General features: G+C 61.4%; 2 protein-coding genes across 2 annotated transcripts; both read right to left on the minus strand.

The window, feature by feature from the left end:
- Positions 1 to 47: 47 nt before the first annotated feature.
- NXF1 (nuclear RNA export factor 1) lies at positions 48 to 11385 on the minus strand. The gene is made up of 21 exons (XM_061344457.1): positions 11264 to 11385; positions 10423 to 10609; positions 10202 to 10331; positions 9351 to 9434; positions 9158 to 9262; positions 8974 to 9054; positions 8817 to 8886; positions 8353 to 8441; positions 8155 to 8262; positions 6848 to 6957; positions 5566 to 5602; positions 5389 to 5457; positions 5206 to 5261; positions 5001 to 5108; positions 4861 to 4919; positions 4601 to 4716; positions 4489 to 4531; positions 4336 to 4408; positions 1296 to 1478; positions 293 to 353; positions 48 to 177 (listed from the first exon to the last, which is right to left on the minus strand). The coding sequence occupies exons 1-21, from the start codon at positions 11292 to 11294 to the stop codon at positions 139 to 141; spliced, it is 1839 nt and encodes a 612-aa protein (XP_061200441.1). The 5' UTR covers positions 11295 to 11385; the 3' UTR covers positions 48 to 138.
- A 393-nt stretch (positions 11386 to 11778) lies between these two features.
- On the minus strand, positions 11779 to 15097 carry STX5 (syntaxin 5). Its single transcript, XM_061344430.1, has 11 exons — positions 14930 to 15097; positions 14557 to 14775; positions 14387 to 14457; positions 14028 to 14083; positions 13874 to 13944; positions 13672 to 13788; positions 13514 to 13570; positions 12807 to 12888; positions 12612 to 12712; positions 12384 to 12505; positions 11779 to 12298 (listed from the first exon to the last, which is right to left on the minus strand). Exons 2-11 carry the CDS (start codon positions 14770 to 14772, stop codon positions 12139 to 12141), a joined length of 1053 nt encoding a protein of 350 aa, XP_061200414.1. The 5' UTR covers positions 14773 to 14775; positions 14930 to 15097; the 3' UTR covers positions 11779 to 12138.
- Positions 15098 to 15952: the final 855 nt, after the last annotated feature.

Raw genomic sequence — 15952 nt, forward strand, 5'->3', positions numbered from 1 at the left:
TGACCTCCCCCCCTCTTAAAGGCGCCGCGCCCGCAGAAGGCGACGCGTTGGAATGGGGCCAGGAATGGTTTATTTACAAAACGAGAGGAATAAAACGCTGGGAAGAGGGGGGAGGAAGGGGGGGGGGGGGGGCGGCGCTCACTTGAGGAACGCCACCTCTGGGATCTTCCCTTCCAGCTGCAAGAGAGAACAGGGGGGTCAGAGGGGGTCTGATGGGTCTGGGGGGGGGGGTCAGATGAGCTTTAGGGGGGGCAGATGGGGGTCAGTGGGGGCTCAGACCCCCCCCACTCACCTTAAGCTGGGTGAAGACCTGTCCAGCACGGCTGTAGTCCCAGTCATTGTCCTGCAGGCACCTGGCAGGGGAGAGGATGGAGGAGACATTGGAGACCCCCCCATGGAGCAAAGTGGTCCCTGCCCAGAGCCCTCTGACCCTTCCAAACCCCATCTGAACCCCCCCAACTCCCTGACCCTTCCAAACCCCATCTGACACCCCCAGTCCCTTCCAAACCCCATTTAACCCCCCCAGACCCCATCTCATCTCTCTCAGACCCCATCTGACCCCCCCCCGAGATGCCATCTCATTGCTCCCAGACCCCATCTGAGCCCCCCAGCACCCATTTAAACTCCCTGACCCCATCTGACCCCCCCAAGACCTTTCCAAACCCCATCTGACCCCCCCAAGACCCTTCCAAACCCCATCTGAGCCCCCCAAGGCCCTTCCAAACCCCATCTGACCCCCCCCAAGACCCTTCCAAACCCCATCTGACCCCCCCAAGACCCTTCCAAACCCCATCTGACCCCCCCAAGACCCTTCCAAACCCCATCTGACCGCCCCAAGACCCTTCCAAACCCCATCTGACCCCCCCAAGGCCCTTCCAAACCCCATCTGACCCCCCAAGACCCTTCCAAACCCCATCTGACCCCCAAGACCCTTCCAAACCCCATCTGACCCCCCCAAGACCCTTCCAAACCCCATCTGACCCCCAAGACCCTTCCAAACCCCATCTGACCCCCCAAGACCCTTCCAAACCCCATCTGACCCCCAAGACCCTTCCAAACCCCATCTGACCCCCAAGACCCTTCCAAACCCCATCTGACCCCCCAAGACCCTTCCAAACCCCATCTGACCCCTCCCAAGACCCTTCCAAACCCCATCTGACCCCCCCAAGACCCTTCCAAACCCCATCTGACCCCCCAAGACCCTTCCAAACCCCATCTGACCCCCCCAAGACCCTTCCAAACCCCATCTGACCCCAAGACCCTTCCAAACCCCACCTGACCCCCCCCGGACTCACTTCTGGGACCACTCGAGGTTCATGCCCGACTGCATGGCGAAGGCCGCCAGCATCTCCTGCTGCTCGGCCGCCAGCGTGGGCACGGGGCTGGAGGAGGGGGTGGGCGCGGGCAGCAGGAACGCTTTGCGCAGCTCCTCGGTCGTGGCGTTGCGCACGAAGAGCTCGTCGTTGACAATGCACAGCCTGGGGGGCACGGGGGGGGGGTCGTGGTTGGGCAACGGCCATAAAGCAGCGCCCAGGGAGCAACAGCAGCAGCTTGAGGTGGTCAGAAAGCACCTCCCAACGGTCGAAACCCATCACTCAGTGGCCGAAACCCACCTCTCAATGGCCAAAATCCATCTCTCAATGGCCAAAACCCATCTGTCAATGGCCAAAACCATCTCCCAATGGCCAAACCCCATCTGTCACTCGCAAAACCCCATCTCTCAGTGGCCAAAACCCAACTCTCAATGGCTAAACCTCATCTCCCAATGGCCGAAACCCATCTCCCAATGGCCGAAACCCATCTGTCACTGGCCGAAACCCATCTGTCAATGGCCAAAATCCATTTCTCAATGGCCAAAACCCATCTCTCAATGGCCAAAACCCATCTCTCAATGGCCGAAATCCATCTCTCAATGGCCAAACCCCATCTCTCAATGGCCGAAATCCATCTCTCAATGGCCGAAACCCATCTCTCAATGGCCGAAACCCATCTCTCAATGGCCAAACCCATCTCTCAATGGCCAAAACCCATCTCTCAATGGCTAAAAGCATCTCCCAGCAACCAAATGCATCTTGAGATGACCTAAAAGCTTCTCCCAATGATCAAAACCATCTGAAAATGGCCAAAAGCCATCTCCCAGCACCCATCTCAAAATGGCCTAAACCCAACTTCCAGCTGCATAAAACCATCTTGAAGTGGCCTAAACCATCTCCCAGTGGCCTAAACCATCTCCCAGTGGCCAAACTCCATCTTCCAGTGGTCTCTAAAACCATCTCCCAGTGGTCAAAACCCTCTGGAGATGGCCTAAAAGCATCTCCCAGCAGCCAAACCCCATTCCCCAATGGCCAATGCCATACTGAGATGGCCTAAACCCATCTCCCAGAGGCAAAAACCATCTGGAGATGGCCTAAAACATCTCTCAATGGTCAAAACCCATTTCCCAGTGGCCAGAACCATCTCCCAACAAGCAAACACATCTTGAGATGGCCTAACAGCATCTCCCAACCGCCAAAACCATCTGGTGATGGGCAAAAGCCATCCCCCAATGGCTAAAACCATCTCAAGTTGGCCAAAACCCAGGTCCTAATGGCCAAAACCATCTGGACATGGCCTAAAAGCATCTCCCAGTGGCCAAAACCCACCTCAAGATGGCAAAAACCAACTCCCAACAGCCTAAAAACATCTCCCAGCGGCCTAAAAACATCTCCCAACGGCCCAAACCCATCCCCCAACAGCCTAAACCCATCCCCCAACGGCCCAAACCCATCTCCCAACGGCCCAAACCCATCCCCCAACGGCCTAAACCCATCCCCCAACGGCCTAAACCCATCTCCCAACAGCCTAAACCCATCTCCCAACAGCCTAAACCCATCTCCCAACAGCCTAAACCCATCTCCCAACAGCCTAAACCCCTCTCCCAACAGCCTAAACCCATCTCCCAACAGCCTAAACCCATCTCCCAACGGCCTAAACCCATCTCCCAACGGCCTAAAATTATCTCCCAACGGCCTAAACCCATCTCCCAACGGCCCAAACCCCTCTCCCAACGGCCTAAACCCATCTCCCAACGGCCCAAACCCATCTCCCAACGGCCTAAACCCATCTCCCAACGGAACCCTCCCCAACGGCCTAAACCCATCTCCCAACGGCCAACCCCCCCAACCCCAAACCCCCCCCAACACCAAACCCCCCCAACACCAAAAACAGCCTAAACCCATCTCCCAACGGCCTAAACCCATCTCCCAATGGCCTAAACCCATCTCCCAACGGCCTAAACCCATCTCCCAACGGCCTAAACCCATCTCCCAACGGCCCAAACCCCTCTCCCAACGGCCCAAACCCACCCCAACGGCCCATCTCCCAACAGCCTAAACCCATCTCCCAACGGCCAAACCCACCCCCAACCAAACCCACCCCAACACCCAAACCCACCCCAACACCAAACCCACCCCCAACCCCAAACCCACCCCAACCCCAAACCCACCCCAACACCCAAACCCACCCCAACCCAAACCCACCCCAACCAAACCCCCCCAACCAACCCCACCCCAACCCAAAACCCCACCCAAACCCACCCAACCCCAACCCCCCCAACCCAAACCCACCCCAACCCCAAACCCACCCCAACCCAAACCCACCCACCAAACCCACCCCAACCCAACCCACCCACCCCAACCCACCCCAACCCAACCACCCGGCCACATCTCCCAACGGCCAAACCCATTCCCAACGGCCAAACCCATCTCCCAACGGCCAAACCCATCTCCCACCCAACCCATCTCCCAACGGCCCAAACCCACTCCCAACGGCCAAACCCATCTCCCAACGGCCCAAACCCATCTCCCAACGGCCCAAACCCATCTCCCAACGGCCCAAACCCATCTCCCAACGGCCCAAACCCATCTCCCAACGGCCTAAACCCATCTCCCAACGGCCTAAACCATCTCCCAACGCCAAACCCACCCCACCCAAACCCCTCCAACTAAACCCATCTCCCAATGGCCTAAACCCATCTCCCAACGGCCCAAACCCATCTCCCAACGGCCTAAACCCATCTCCCAACGGCCTAAACCCATCTCCCAACGGCCTAAACCCATCTCCCAACGGCCTAAACCCATCTCCCAACGGCCCAAACCCCTCTCCCAACACCCAAACCCATCCCAAGATGGCCTAAACCCATCTCTCAAGAGCATAAACCACCTTGAAGCGGCCCAAACCATCTCGAGTTGACTCAAACTCATCTCCCAGAGGTGGAAACCATCTGGAGATGGCCTAAACCATCACTCAAGGGCCAAACCCCAGCTCCCGCAGGCGGAGGAGGCCGCTCGGCCTTACCCCGTGTTGCCGGCGGGCACGGCGATGAACATCCGTGTGAAGGCTCGTACCGAATCCCGGGATTTCCCATCCACTGCGGAAGAGCAGGAGGAGGTGACGGGGGGGGGAAGCTGGGGCTGAAGCCCAAGGTGGGGGGTGTGGGCTGGCACTCACCTTCCTTGAAGATCCCATGGACAACAAAGCAGAGCAGCGTGTTCTGGAAGGGAGGGGATGGTGAGGAGGGCTCTGGGGGGGGTGAGGACCCCCGGGGCCTCCCCTCACTCACCGTCTGCGCGCAGATGTCCACCATGAAGGAGTTGATGTCGTGCTGGGTCTTGGGCAGCTCGTTCAGGAAAGCCACCACGTTGAGGCGCGTGTGCTTGAGCAGCTTGAAGCGCATGGCTGGGGGGGGATGGAGGCTGAGACCTTCCTCCTCCCTCCTCCTCCTCCCTCCTCCATTCTTCTCACTCCTCCTCTCTCCTCCTCACCCCACACGGAGCCCACAGCCCTCCTTGGGATGCCCCCTCACAATGGGGCTGGACTTACTGGGATCCTTCAGCTTCTTCACATTCCTGCTGTCCTTAAAGTACTCGTTCAAGCTGTTCCTGTGGGACAAGCACTTGTAGAAACCACCCCAAGGCCATGGGGGGGGGGTCCTGGGGAGGGGGTGTGCCAGGGGACCGTACCTGGGTGGGTTTTGGGGTCCGAAGGGGATGCTGAGGGAGCAGCAGGCGCTGTCATGGTAGGCGTCCAGCAGGCCCTGCCTGTCGCTGGAGTCATAAATGGAATAATACCTATGGATGGGGTGGGAAGCAGGTGGGATGAGGGTGAGGATGAGGAAGAGTGGGAATAGAGGGGGGGAACACCCCAACCCCCAACCTCCCCACTCACTGCTGCAGGAACCTCAGCACCAAAACCTTCAGGTCATCAGAGCCGAAGTAGCTGCCCTGGAAAGGGGGGACACAAAGATGGTGACCCCCAAATGACAGCCCCAAGGCCAGGATGGGGACACAGACACCCCCAGGGTCGTGTGTGTGCCCCCCACACTGTGTCGTGTCCCCCCCATGTCCCCACCTTGCATGGTGGCAGCGTTGTCGGTGCCTCCACGTCGAAGGCGATCGGTGGGGGCAGCTCGTGCCCATCCTGGGGGGAGGAAACAGGGGGTTGGGGGAAGAGAATCCCCTTTCTGCCCCCCCCCAGCTCCTTCCTGCCCCCCCAGCCCCTGTATCCCCCCCGTACCCCCCCACTCACCAGCCGCAGCAGCTTCGGGAACCTCTCTCTGACGGAGCTGCAGAGGGATCAGAGTCACTTTGGTGCCCAGCATCCCCCCCCATAGCAAACCCCAACCCCCTCCCTGCCCCCCCCACTTTTCCCTGCCCTCCCCATGGGTCCATGGCACTGGGGGCACCCCAAAGCTGCTCCCCATCATCCAGGGTGGGGGCTGGTTCTATCCCCACCCCCCCGCCCCAGGGCTGCCCCTGCCCCTTTGGGGGGGTCTCTGAGGGTCCCCGCACCCAGCTTGGGTCTTACCTGGCTCATACTCACCTGGATGCAGGTGCCTGGAGGAGGGAAATGGGGGAAGAGGGAGATTCCCACCGGCCGTGGCACAACCATTGGCACGATCCAGCTGTTTACAGCTGTGGAGCTGCTGCTTTGGGATGGGGGGAATGGGATTGGGGGGGGGGGGGGGATGGAGCCCCCCCCACATTGATCCAGGAAGGAGTGAAGCCAAAGTGAGGGGGGGCAGAGGGATGGGGACCCCCAGGGCAGAGCCTCTTCTCCTTAGTGCTGCTCCCTCCCAGCTCTGGTTTGGAGCCGCATCCGGAGCCGAGATCCCGAATCCGTTGCTGGGAGCCGGCGCAGGCAAACCCAGGAATGGCACGGGGGGACCTGCCCGGAGCGAGCTGCAGGCGCTGGAGGAGCATCCCCAGCCCAGGCCGACCGCAGCGGAGGCGGCGGCGTTCGGCCACTGCACGGCTGTGCCTGTCTTAGGTTGTTCCTCCCGTGAGGAATCTTACCCGTCTCTGGCTAACCAGCCATCGTCGAGGGCGGAACGCGGGCATGGGGGGAGGCAGCTCCATGGGGCAGGAGGGAATTGTGCCCCACATCGGGTCCTGCACCCCTTAAAATCCCCCTGGAATGGAGGGGGAGTGGGGGGGAGCGCTGGGCAAAGCCCCGTCTGCACGGCAGGAGAGCAGGAGCAGCGGGCAGGGAGCGCTGGGGAGAAGAGGCTGTGTGCTCCCGAGGGAGGAAGATGAAGAGGGGAGCAAGGGGGAGGATGAGGAGGGAAGCAGGGGGACGAGGAGGAAGCAGGAAGGAGGGAGCAGGGCTCCGAGCAGCTGAAACGCATCGGCCCCGGCTCCGCACCACGACCGGGGGCTCCGGGGGAACCTCGGGACGGGAACTGGGGGGATCCAGGCACCGCTGAGTGAAACTGGGGGGTGAAGCAGCCTCTCCTGGTCCTGCTGTGGTGCCCCCCGTGGAGCAGGGGCGGCCCACGGGCCCCTGGGGCCGCCCCAGGCCTAGCACTGACCTGATGTAGGAGGACTGGTCCCGGAAGGCGTCGCACAGGGGGTTCCCATCCAGCCACAGCTCCTCCAGCTTCAGCCCCTTCACCTTGTCCAGCTCCCGCTCGGATTTCAGCTGCAGGGAGGCAGGGATGGGGTGAGGGGGGCACAGGGATGGGGGGCACATGAAGGGGGGGCACATAAAGGGGGGAGCACACAGAAAAGAGGTGGGCACACAGAGAAGGGGGAGCACTTAGGAGATGCAGACACACAGAACATGGGGGCACACATAAAGTAGGGGGTCCACAGGAGACAGGGGCACACAGATAGAGGCACATAAAGAGGGCGGCACACAGAACATCAGGGGCACACAGAAGAGGGGTGCACACGTAAAGAAGGGGAGCAACAGGACATGGGGGCACAGATAAAAGAGGAAACACACAGAACATGGGAGCACGTGGAAGATGGGGGGCACACAGGAGAGGGGGCACAGGAAATGGACATGCATAAAGAAGGGGGACACACAAAACAGGAGGGCACACAGAAAGGGGAGCACACAGGAAATGGGGGCACTCATAAAGAGAAGCAGACATACAACATCAGGGCACACGGAAGAGGGGGGAACAAGACATGGACACACAAGAGATGGGGGGCACACATAAAGATGGGGGCCCACATACATATAAGGAGCACACATAAAGATATGGGGCACACATAAAGATGGGGGGCACACATAAAGATGGGGGTGCACACATAAAGATGGCATGCACACATAAAGATGGGGGCCCACATAAAGATGGGGGGCACACATAAAGATGGAGGAGACACATAAAGATGGGGGGACACATAAAGATGGGGGGGACACATAAAGATGGGGGGCACACATACAGATGGGGGCCCACATACAGATGGGGGGCACACAAACAAGGGGGGGCACACATAAAGATGGGGGGCACACATAAAGATAGGGGGCACACATACAGATGGGGGCCCACATAAAGATGGGGGGCACACATAAAGATGGGGAGCACACATAAAGATGGGGGGCACACATAAAGATGGGGGGCATACATAAAGATGAGGTACACACATAAAGATGGGGTGCACACATAAAGATGGGGGCCCACATAAAGATGGGGGGCCACCTAGGAAATGGGGCAACCAGGACATGGGGGCACATAAAAGGGAGAGCACACAGGACACAGGCAGCACATAGAGCGACACACAGAAAAGATGCGGGCACATAAAGGAAAAGACACGAAGAGAGGAGCACACAAAGAAGGGGCCCACATAAAGTGTGGGGTGGGCCCACATAAAGAGGGGGGGCACCCACCTCATTGCGAGAGAGGTCAAGGATCTTGAGCCCGGCTGCTTTCTGCGCCAGCTCGGAGAGGTCATCGAGGCGATAGAGCTTGTTACTGCTCAGGTTGAGGGACTGCAGCTGTGGGGAGGAAACAGGGATGTGGGGGGGTGAGAATGGGAACTGGGGGGGGGGGGGAAGGGACTGGGGGCTCCCCAAGGAGGGGCTCACCTCGGGGATGTTTTCCTCAATGATGCGCAGCACCACCAGCATGCAGCTGCGCTGGTTCAGCACCACGTCAATGCTCTGTGCCAAGAGGTCTGGGGGGACAGGAATGAGGGGATCAGGGGGGATAAGAGTGAAAATTGAGGGTTTTATAAGGGGAAATTAGGAAATCATGGGGGAAAATTGAACAGATCAGAGAATAAATTGTGCAGCGTGAGAATTTTGGGAAGGGAGGAATTAGAAGATGAAGAAAGAAATTAAGGGGGTCAGAGAAGAAATTGGGGGTTTTATGGGGGAAATTGGGGTTGAGGGCAGAAATTGGGGGGATCAGGATGGAAATTGGGGCATGAAGGGGAAAATCAGGAGGTTTAGGGGGGAAATTGATGGGGTTAAAGGGGGAAATTGAGGGGTGGGACCCTGCTCCCCACAGCCCCAACCCCGGTGTCCCCAAGGGAACCGGTGCCTCTCACCTGGGTCCCCGCGGAGGCTCTTGAGGTCCAGAGCTTGCTGGGAGCCATCGTATCTCTTGCTCATGCACAGCTGGGGCAGCACAAGGGGAGGGAAGGGGGTGAAGAGGAAGGAGCAGGCAGGTGCTTCCCCTTCCCCTTCCCCTCCCCACATCCTCACCTTCAGCTGCTCGACCTCCTCCGGCTTCAGTTGGTTCTGCAGGGACTGAGGCGGCGCCGAGGCGTTGATCACGATCACCACCTGCAACAGCAGAGAGCTGCAAAGGGGCCCTGCTGAGGCAAGGAGCAGGCTCCGAGCCCCGGGATCATTCCCATGGGAAGCGCAGCCCCAGGGGAGCTCTCACCTTGTAGTTATCCCTGTCCGTGATCTTGCGGGAGACCTGCTTGAGGGCGCTGGCGGTGGTGGCGTCCTCCACGTAGAACTGAGCCCGGTTGTGGTCGTAGTGGAACTGGGAAAGGTCGGGATTGAGCTTCCAAATTATCCCAATGCCCCCAAAAAGGGAAGAAAGCCCCCCCCGTGCCCCCCCTCCTCCTCACCTCGACGGGGGTGAAGGGGACGCTGCAGAGGTTCTGGATGGAGCTCAGCAGCCAGGACTTGTCGTACTTCTTGCCATAGGGGATCTGGAAGAGGCACGAACCCAGTGGCAAGCAAGAAAAGACAATGAGAAACTGGAAAAGACTGGGGTAAACCACACTATTCCAGTTGGAAACCAGCGGGAGGGATGATCCGGATTGTTTCAGCGCTGTCCCGAAGGGAAAGGGTGTTCTCCAGTGGGTTATTCCATGACAAACGCCATGTCTGGGTTATATAACTCATCCTTATTCCAGGAATACCTGGAATTCTTTCGGGCCTCAATTGGCAACATGTCCCATAGCTGGTTCAGCAGCGATTCCCAATGGATTTAACCTGTTTTCCAGGTGTCATCCCCTTTTCTGCAGGTTAAATCACTATTCCAGGGATTTATATCCTTTTTAGGTGTTTTCTAATCCCTCCTGTGATGGCACCCCAACCCTTTCCCCTGGCAGCCTACTTCCAGTGCAAATCCTTCCTAATATCCCACCTAAAACTCTGCTGGTGGAACACAAGACTGTTTCTTTTTACTCCAAGCCTTTGGAATACCCATTTGCTCCCTCGCCCTGCTGCAACAGCATTCCAGTCTCCATCCCCATTCCTGTGGCATGGAAAACTGGGTGCCCCCAGCCCCATCCCATTCCTGTGCCATGGAAAACTGGGTGCCAACCCCATCCCATTCCTGTGGCATGGAAAACTGGGTGCCCCCAACCCCATCCCATTCCTGTGGCATGGAAAACTGGGTGCCCCCAGCCCCATCCCATTCCTGTGCCATGGAAAACTGGGTGCCCCCAGCCCCATCCCCATCCCCACTCACCGTGATCTTGAACCAGTTCTTGCGCCCCCCTTCCCGGCTGGATCCGCTGCTCCGCTCCGGTGCAGGCAGATCCCTCCGGACCGTGATGTGGATGTTGGCCGTGCGGTTGGGCCGGGGCCCATAGGGCAAGCTGGGAACACAGGGCACAGTGGAGCCAAGGCACCCCTGGCAAACCCCATTACCCCAGTTACCGGGGGGGGGGGGGATCCCCCTGCACTCACTATCGGGCTCGGGGGCCGTCGTGTGTGTCGCTCATGGGGACATCACTGTCGTTGTCGTCGGGGTGGGGGCGGCCGCCGCGGCTCCGCGCCCTCAGGGTCACCTCGCTGTACATCTTGCCCCGGAACGGGCCCCGGCCCTTCTTCCGCCGGCCCGAGAAGACGCGCCCGCCCACCCGGTCATCGTGCTCTGCCGGGGCACCGGGAGCCACGCTCAGTGGGGGGGGACCGGGCCTGAGCCTTGGACCCCCAGGACCCCCCTGCAGGGCCCCATTTTCTGACGCCCATCCCCTCTGTGAACCCCCTCCCCTGCAGGCCCCCATCTCCCCTCTGTGACTCCCATTACCCCCAACCCCATCTCCTTCCTCCAACTGCCACCTCCTAACCCCCCTCCTCTCTCCAGGCCCCCTCTCCCCACCAGCTCCCTCATCCCCGCTCCCCTCTATCTCCTCTCTCCAGTCCCGTTCCCCTCTCCCCAACCCCGATCCCTTTACCCAGACCCCCTTTAACTGACGCCCATCTCCCTCCTCTGATCCCATTCCCCCTCCCTGACCCCCATCTCCTCTCTCCAGGCCCCGTCCCGTCCCCAACCCCCATCTCCGTACCCTGACCCCATTTATGTCCCCCTGACGCCCGTCTCCCCCCTCTGACCCCATCCCCTCTCCCCTAACCCCTACCCCCATCCCCACCCTCCCTCCTCAGGCCCCATTCCCCTCCCGGCCCTCTCCAGGCCCACAGCCCGGGCCCAGCACCACCTCCAAGCCCCGCGGCCCACAGAGCCCCGCTCCCGCTCCCCCCGGGCGTCCTCCCCGGTCCCCATTCCTGTTCCGGCCCCGGCGCTCACCGCTGAACGCCCCCTTGGCCTCCTCCGCCATCGCCGCCAACGGCAGCCGCTGCCTCACCACCGGGCCACGCCCCCGGTTTGTCACTTCCGCCCGGAGCTCCCGGCCTTCCCTATACGCATGCGCAGTCCGCCCCCCTCACAAAGCCATGCCCTACGTCACCGGTTCGAATCCCGCTCACGGAACAACAACGAAACTCGGAGGTGGAGCCCACCCGTTCCATGGGGTCCCACAGCTTTAATGGGGACTGCTGCACCCTAGAGGGAGTCCAGGCGATTTAATGAGGGTCCCAGGGGCTCTACTGGGGTGCACAGCCCCCCCCCCACAGGGTGTCTCACAGTTTTAAGGGGGTCCAAAGAGTTTAAGGGAGGGTCTTCAGCCCCCCCAAGGGTCCCACAGCCCCTCCAGGGGCCATACCGGGGTCCACAGCCCTCCCCGCGAGGGTCCCACAGTTTTAAAGGGCTCTGCAGCTCCCCACGGCAGTCCCAAGTGTTTAACGGGGGTCCGCAACCCGCCCCAGGGGGCCCATCGGGGTCCACAGACCCCTTCAGGGGGTCCCACAGCTTTAAGAGGGGGCTGCAGCCACTCCGGGGGCGGGGGGGGGCAGCATTCCCGGTATTCCCGTCCCCCCCAGTGGGTGTCTGTAGCCACCATGACCGGCTGGGAACAGGGACCAGCCGCAGCGTAGGCCGCAGGACCTGTGGGGGGGAGCTGGTGCTGCCCCCCACACCCTGGGGGGGACAACGAGGGGGTCTCCAGGGGCACTTGGGGGGTCCCAGCAGACCCCATGCCCACAGCAGTGTCCATGTCCGAGCCCCACAGAGCACGGATCAAGTCCATCTGTCCCAACCGGTGGACAGGGAACAGCAAGAGATCCTCACGCCAGGAAAACAACGAAGACGATGAAGAAGACGATGAGGATGAGGAAGATCTTGATCATCAGCCACCGGTTGGACGTGACCGACTGGAAGTACTTGAGGATCTCCCCATGAGCCGCCTCCACGTTCAGCTGCGTGTCCTCCACGCTCGCATCGATCCTGCCATGGGATGGGGCACAGTGAAGGGAGGCACGGACAGAAGGGATGGATGGAGACGGAGCGGGTGGGAAACTGGGGTTGGCACCTCTGGATCGTCTCCTCTTGCTCCTTCACCATATGAGCCAACTGCTGGAAGATGGATCCCAGCTCCACGATGGTGGATTCGATGTTCTGCATCGTGTCTGCCCGGCTCTGGATGTAGGAATCCTGCAGGACAAGAGCGGGAGCATCGTTCTGCAAGCTCACTTTGGGGACACACCCACACATCATTGTCCCCCCCCATGACACCAGGACCCAGTGTCCGTGTCCCCACCTGCTCATCGATCAGTTGGAGCTGTTGGCTCGTCCGTGCGTCCATCTCGATGGCCACGGAGCCGGCGCGCGGGGACTCATCCTGCAGCACTGTGGAGCTGCCTATGGGGAGATGAGGGGGGGTCCATGGGGTGTGTGTGCGGGGTAAAGACCCCCATGTCCCCATCCCAGCTCCCCAAACCTCCCCCGGACTCACCCATGTTGCCGGCAGCGAGGGGCAATGCAGACACAGGGGCACGGGAGAACTGCTCGCGGCGGCTGCGCTGCTGCTTCAGGTTCTGGGGGGGAAATGGGGGTTATGGGGGGGAAATGGGGCAAAGAGGGGCTGGGGAACACTGGAGAGCAATGGGGGATCACGAGGGGGGAAAAGGGGGGAAAGAGAGATTGGGGGCAATGGGGGAGGGAAAAGGGGAGAAAAAAGGGGGGAAAGTGGGAAGAGTGGGGGGAAAAGGGACTAAGGAGTGTGGGGGGAGAAATGGGGGGGAAATGCAGGATAAGAGGAGGTTGGAAGGAAACGGGGGGGGCAAAGGTGGGGATGGAAGAAGAAGGGGATAGGAAGAAAACAGGGGGACGTAAGGAGAAGGAGGGGACCCAAGGAGAAGGAGAGGACCCAAGGAGAAGGAGGGGACCCAAGAAGAAGGAGAGGACCCAAGGAGAAGGGGGGGACCCAAGGAGAAGGGGGGAACCCAAGGAGAAGGGGGGGACCCAAGGAGAAGGGGGGAACCCAAGGAGAAGGGGGGAACCCAAGGAGAAGGGGGGGACCCAAGGAGAAGGGGGGGACCCAAGGAGAAGGAGGGGACCCAAGGAGAAGGGGGGGACCCAAGGAGAAGGGGGGGACCCAAGGAGAAGGAGGGGACCCAAGGAGAAGGGGGGGACCCAAGGAGAAGGGGGGCAGCGCCTCACCTCCGTCCGCACCTCCAGCACCGACTTGAAGTCATTGGACATCGAAGCCAGCTTGGACTGAAGAGGGAAGGAGAAGAATGAGCCGGGGGGGGGGTGGGGGAAGGGATGCATTTGTCCCTGTGTGCCCCCCCCCGTCCTCCCCTGCTCCATGTCCCCACCTGCAGCGACACCACCACGGTGTTGGAATGGGTCTGGACGTGGCGCCCGTTCTGCCCCCCCCGTGCCCGCACCACCTCCTGCAGCTGCGCGATTTGCTTGTTCAAGCTGTTGATGTCCTGCAATGGAAGGGGTTTGGGGGGGGGGTGTCAGGAACATCCCATAATACACCCCCCCCCAATAGCCCCCCCGGGCCCCCCAGACCTGTTTGATGATGTAGGTGAGCTCCTCAATCTCCACAGCTTTGTCATCGAACAGCGATTTCCTCTTGGCCACTGTTGGGAGGGGGTGGTGAGGAAATGGGGGGGGAACAGGGCACCCCAATGCACCCCCGCTTTGTGCCCCCCCCCCAACTCACGGATTGTCAGCTTCTCCAGCTTGGCAAAGGTGTTGCTCAGGTCCTTCCCAATGCGCCTGGAGGGGGGTGTGTGTCAGAGATGGGGGGCCCCAAATCCCCCCCCAAATCTCCCTCCCACCCTTGTTGTGCCCCCCCCCCCTTAACCCCCATAATTCCCATTCACTGTGAGGGTCCCTTAATCTCTCCCACTGCCCTCCCCAAATATGGGTCCCCCCCATCCCTGCACTCCCCATGGGGTCTCCAAGACCCCCCCACTGAGACGCCCCCAATCCCTGTCCCATCCCTTTCCCCATTGGGTTCTCCCCCACTGTTCCCCCTAAATCAGCCCCCCCTTCCCTTCCCTTTCCCCCCCCACTCACTTGGCCATGAGGCTGAACTCGCTGCGCTGCCGCCCGGCCCCCGGCGCCGCTCTCCCGGGCTGGGCCCCGTCCTGCGGTGGAGAACGGGGGGGGTCAGACCCGACGGGGGGGGGAACACCCCGAAACCGGATGGGGGGGGGAAGCGGGAACGGGGGGAGAGCGACACTCACCTGCCTGCCCTGCAGCGATTTACAAGCGGAGAGAAACTCGTGGGTCCTGTCGCGACACGACATGACGTCCGGCCCGGGCGGGGGGAGCGCGGCGGGAACCGTCGGTGGCGGCGGAAGGGGGGGGGTGTGCGGGGGGGTCACGCTTTGTGTCTGGGGCGGCCCCACGTAAACGCCCGGGTCCCGCTGCCTGGAGCCGTGCCGGCGCCGCGCGTTCATCGGCTGCGAGGGACGGGGGGGGGTCAGCACGGGGACCTCCCCCTCGGGTTACCGGGACCCCCCGGCCCCGCCGCTCCACCAGAGGGCGGCAAAGTGCCGCTGGGGGCGTGGCCACCCCCGCCAAGCCCCGCCTCCTTCCCCCTCCCCGCGCGCTCACCGGGGCTCGGATCGGGGCCTGGCGCCGTTACCGGGATCCACCGGCCGCGCTGACGTCACTGCCACGTCTCTTCCGGCTAGGACATCATGTGACCGGTAGGTCTGACGGAAGTTAAACTCGATTGATTGGGATACCGGAAATACTCTTCAGGGAAGCGGAAGTTGCTCCCATGGGAGTGGTTGCCTAGCAACGGGCCCTGCCTATAAAAGGGATCTGAGCGGCCCCACCCCTAGCAACAGGCCCCGCCCCTTAGCAACAGCACCCCACACACCCCCCAGCTACAGGGCTCCCCCCTCCATCCATCAGCCCCCCCGTAATGTCATCAGCTGACACCCCCCCCCCCCGAGCCCTCTCCCCATGCCCCCCCCGGAAGGATCCAGGCGGTTGCAGGGTGGAATGGGCTTTATTGGGGTGCTGGAGGGAGCCGGATGGCGCCGTGTGCGGCGGGGCTGGTCCCGGAGAGCGCTGGTCCCGGAGAGCGCTGGTCCCGCGGGGAACAGGAGGAGGTGGCCGCGGAGGGGTCACTCCCGCTTCTTGTAGTCCTCGAGGTGGCTCAGGATCCAGGCGCTGGGCGCCAGGAACGAGACGAAGATCGCGGTGAACCCCAAGATGGATTCCTGCGGGCACAGCGGAATCAGCACCGCCACAAGGTCACCCCGAGCCCCCGTTGCGGTCCGGCTCCCCGCCAGCCCCGCGGCTCACCCCGGCCCCGAGCGGCTTCTCCGGAGGCCCCGAGATGAGGCCGCGCGGGGCCGGGCCGGGCCGGGCCGCAGAGCGCAGCAGGGAGCGGGCGAGGTGAGCGGCGAGCGGCATGGCGACGGAAGTGGCTGCGTCACATCACTTCCGGGGCAGGATACGGACCGTACGTCCCGGGCTTCTTCTGTCCCTGCCCACTTTTCGTAAACGACGCCCCCGCTCAAACCTACACCCAATCACAGCCCGACTCCGACCCGGAGGCCACGCCCCCACAGCATTAAGAGCCAATCACAAACTATTACTTGCACTCAGTCCCCACCCCCACGG

The sequence above is a fragment of the Neopsephotus bourkii genome, unplaced genomic scaffold, assembly GCF_033783945.1.
Source record: "Neopsephotus bourkii isolate Nb327-2 ecotype Australia unplaced genomic scaffold, CSIRO-AGI_Nbou_v1 NB_217, whole genome shotgun sequence".
Classification (NCBI taxonomy): Eukaryota; Metazoa; Chordata; class Aves; order Psittaciformes; family Psittacidae; genus Neopsephotus; species Neopsephotus bourkii.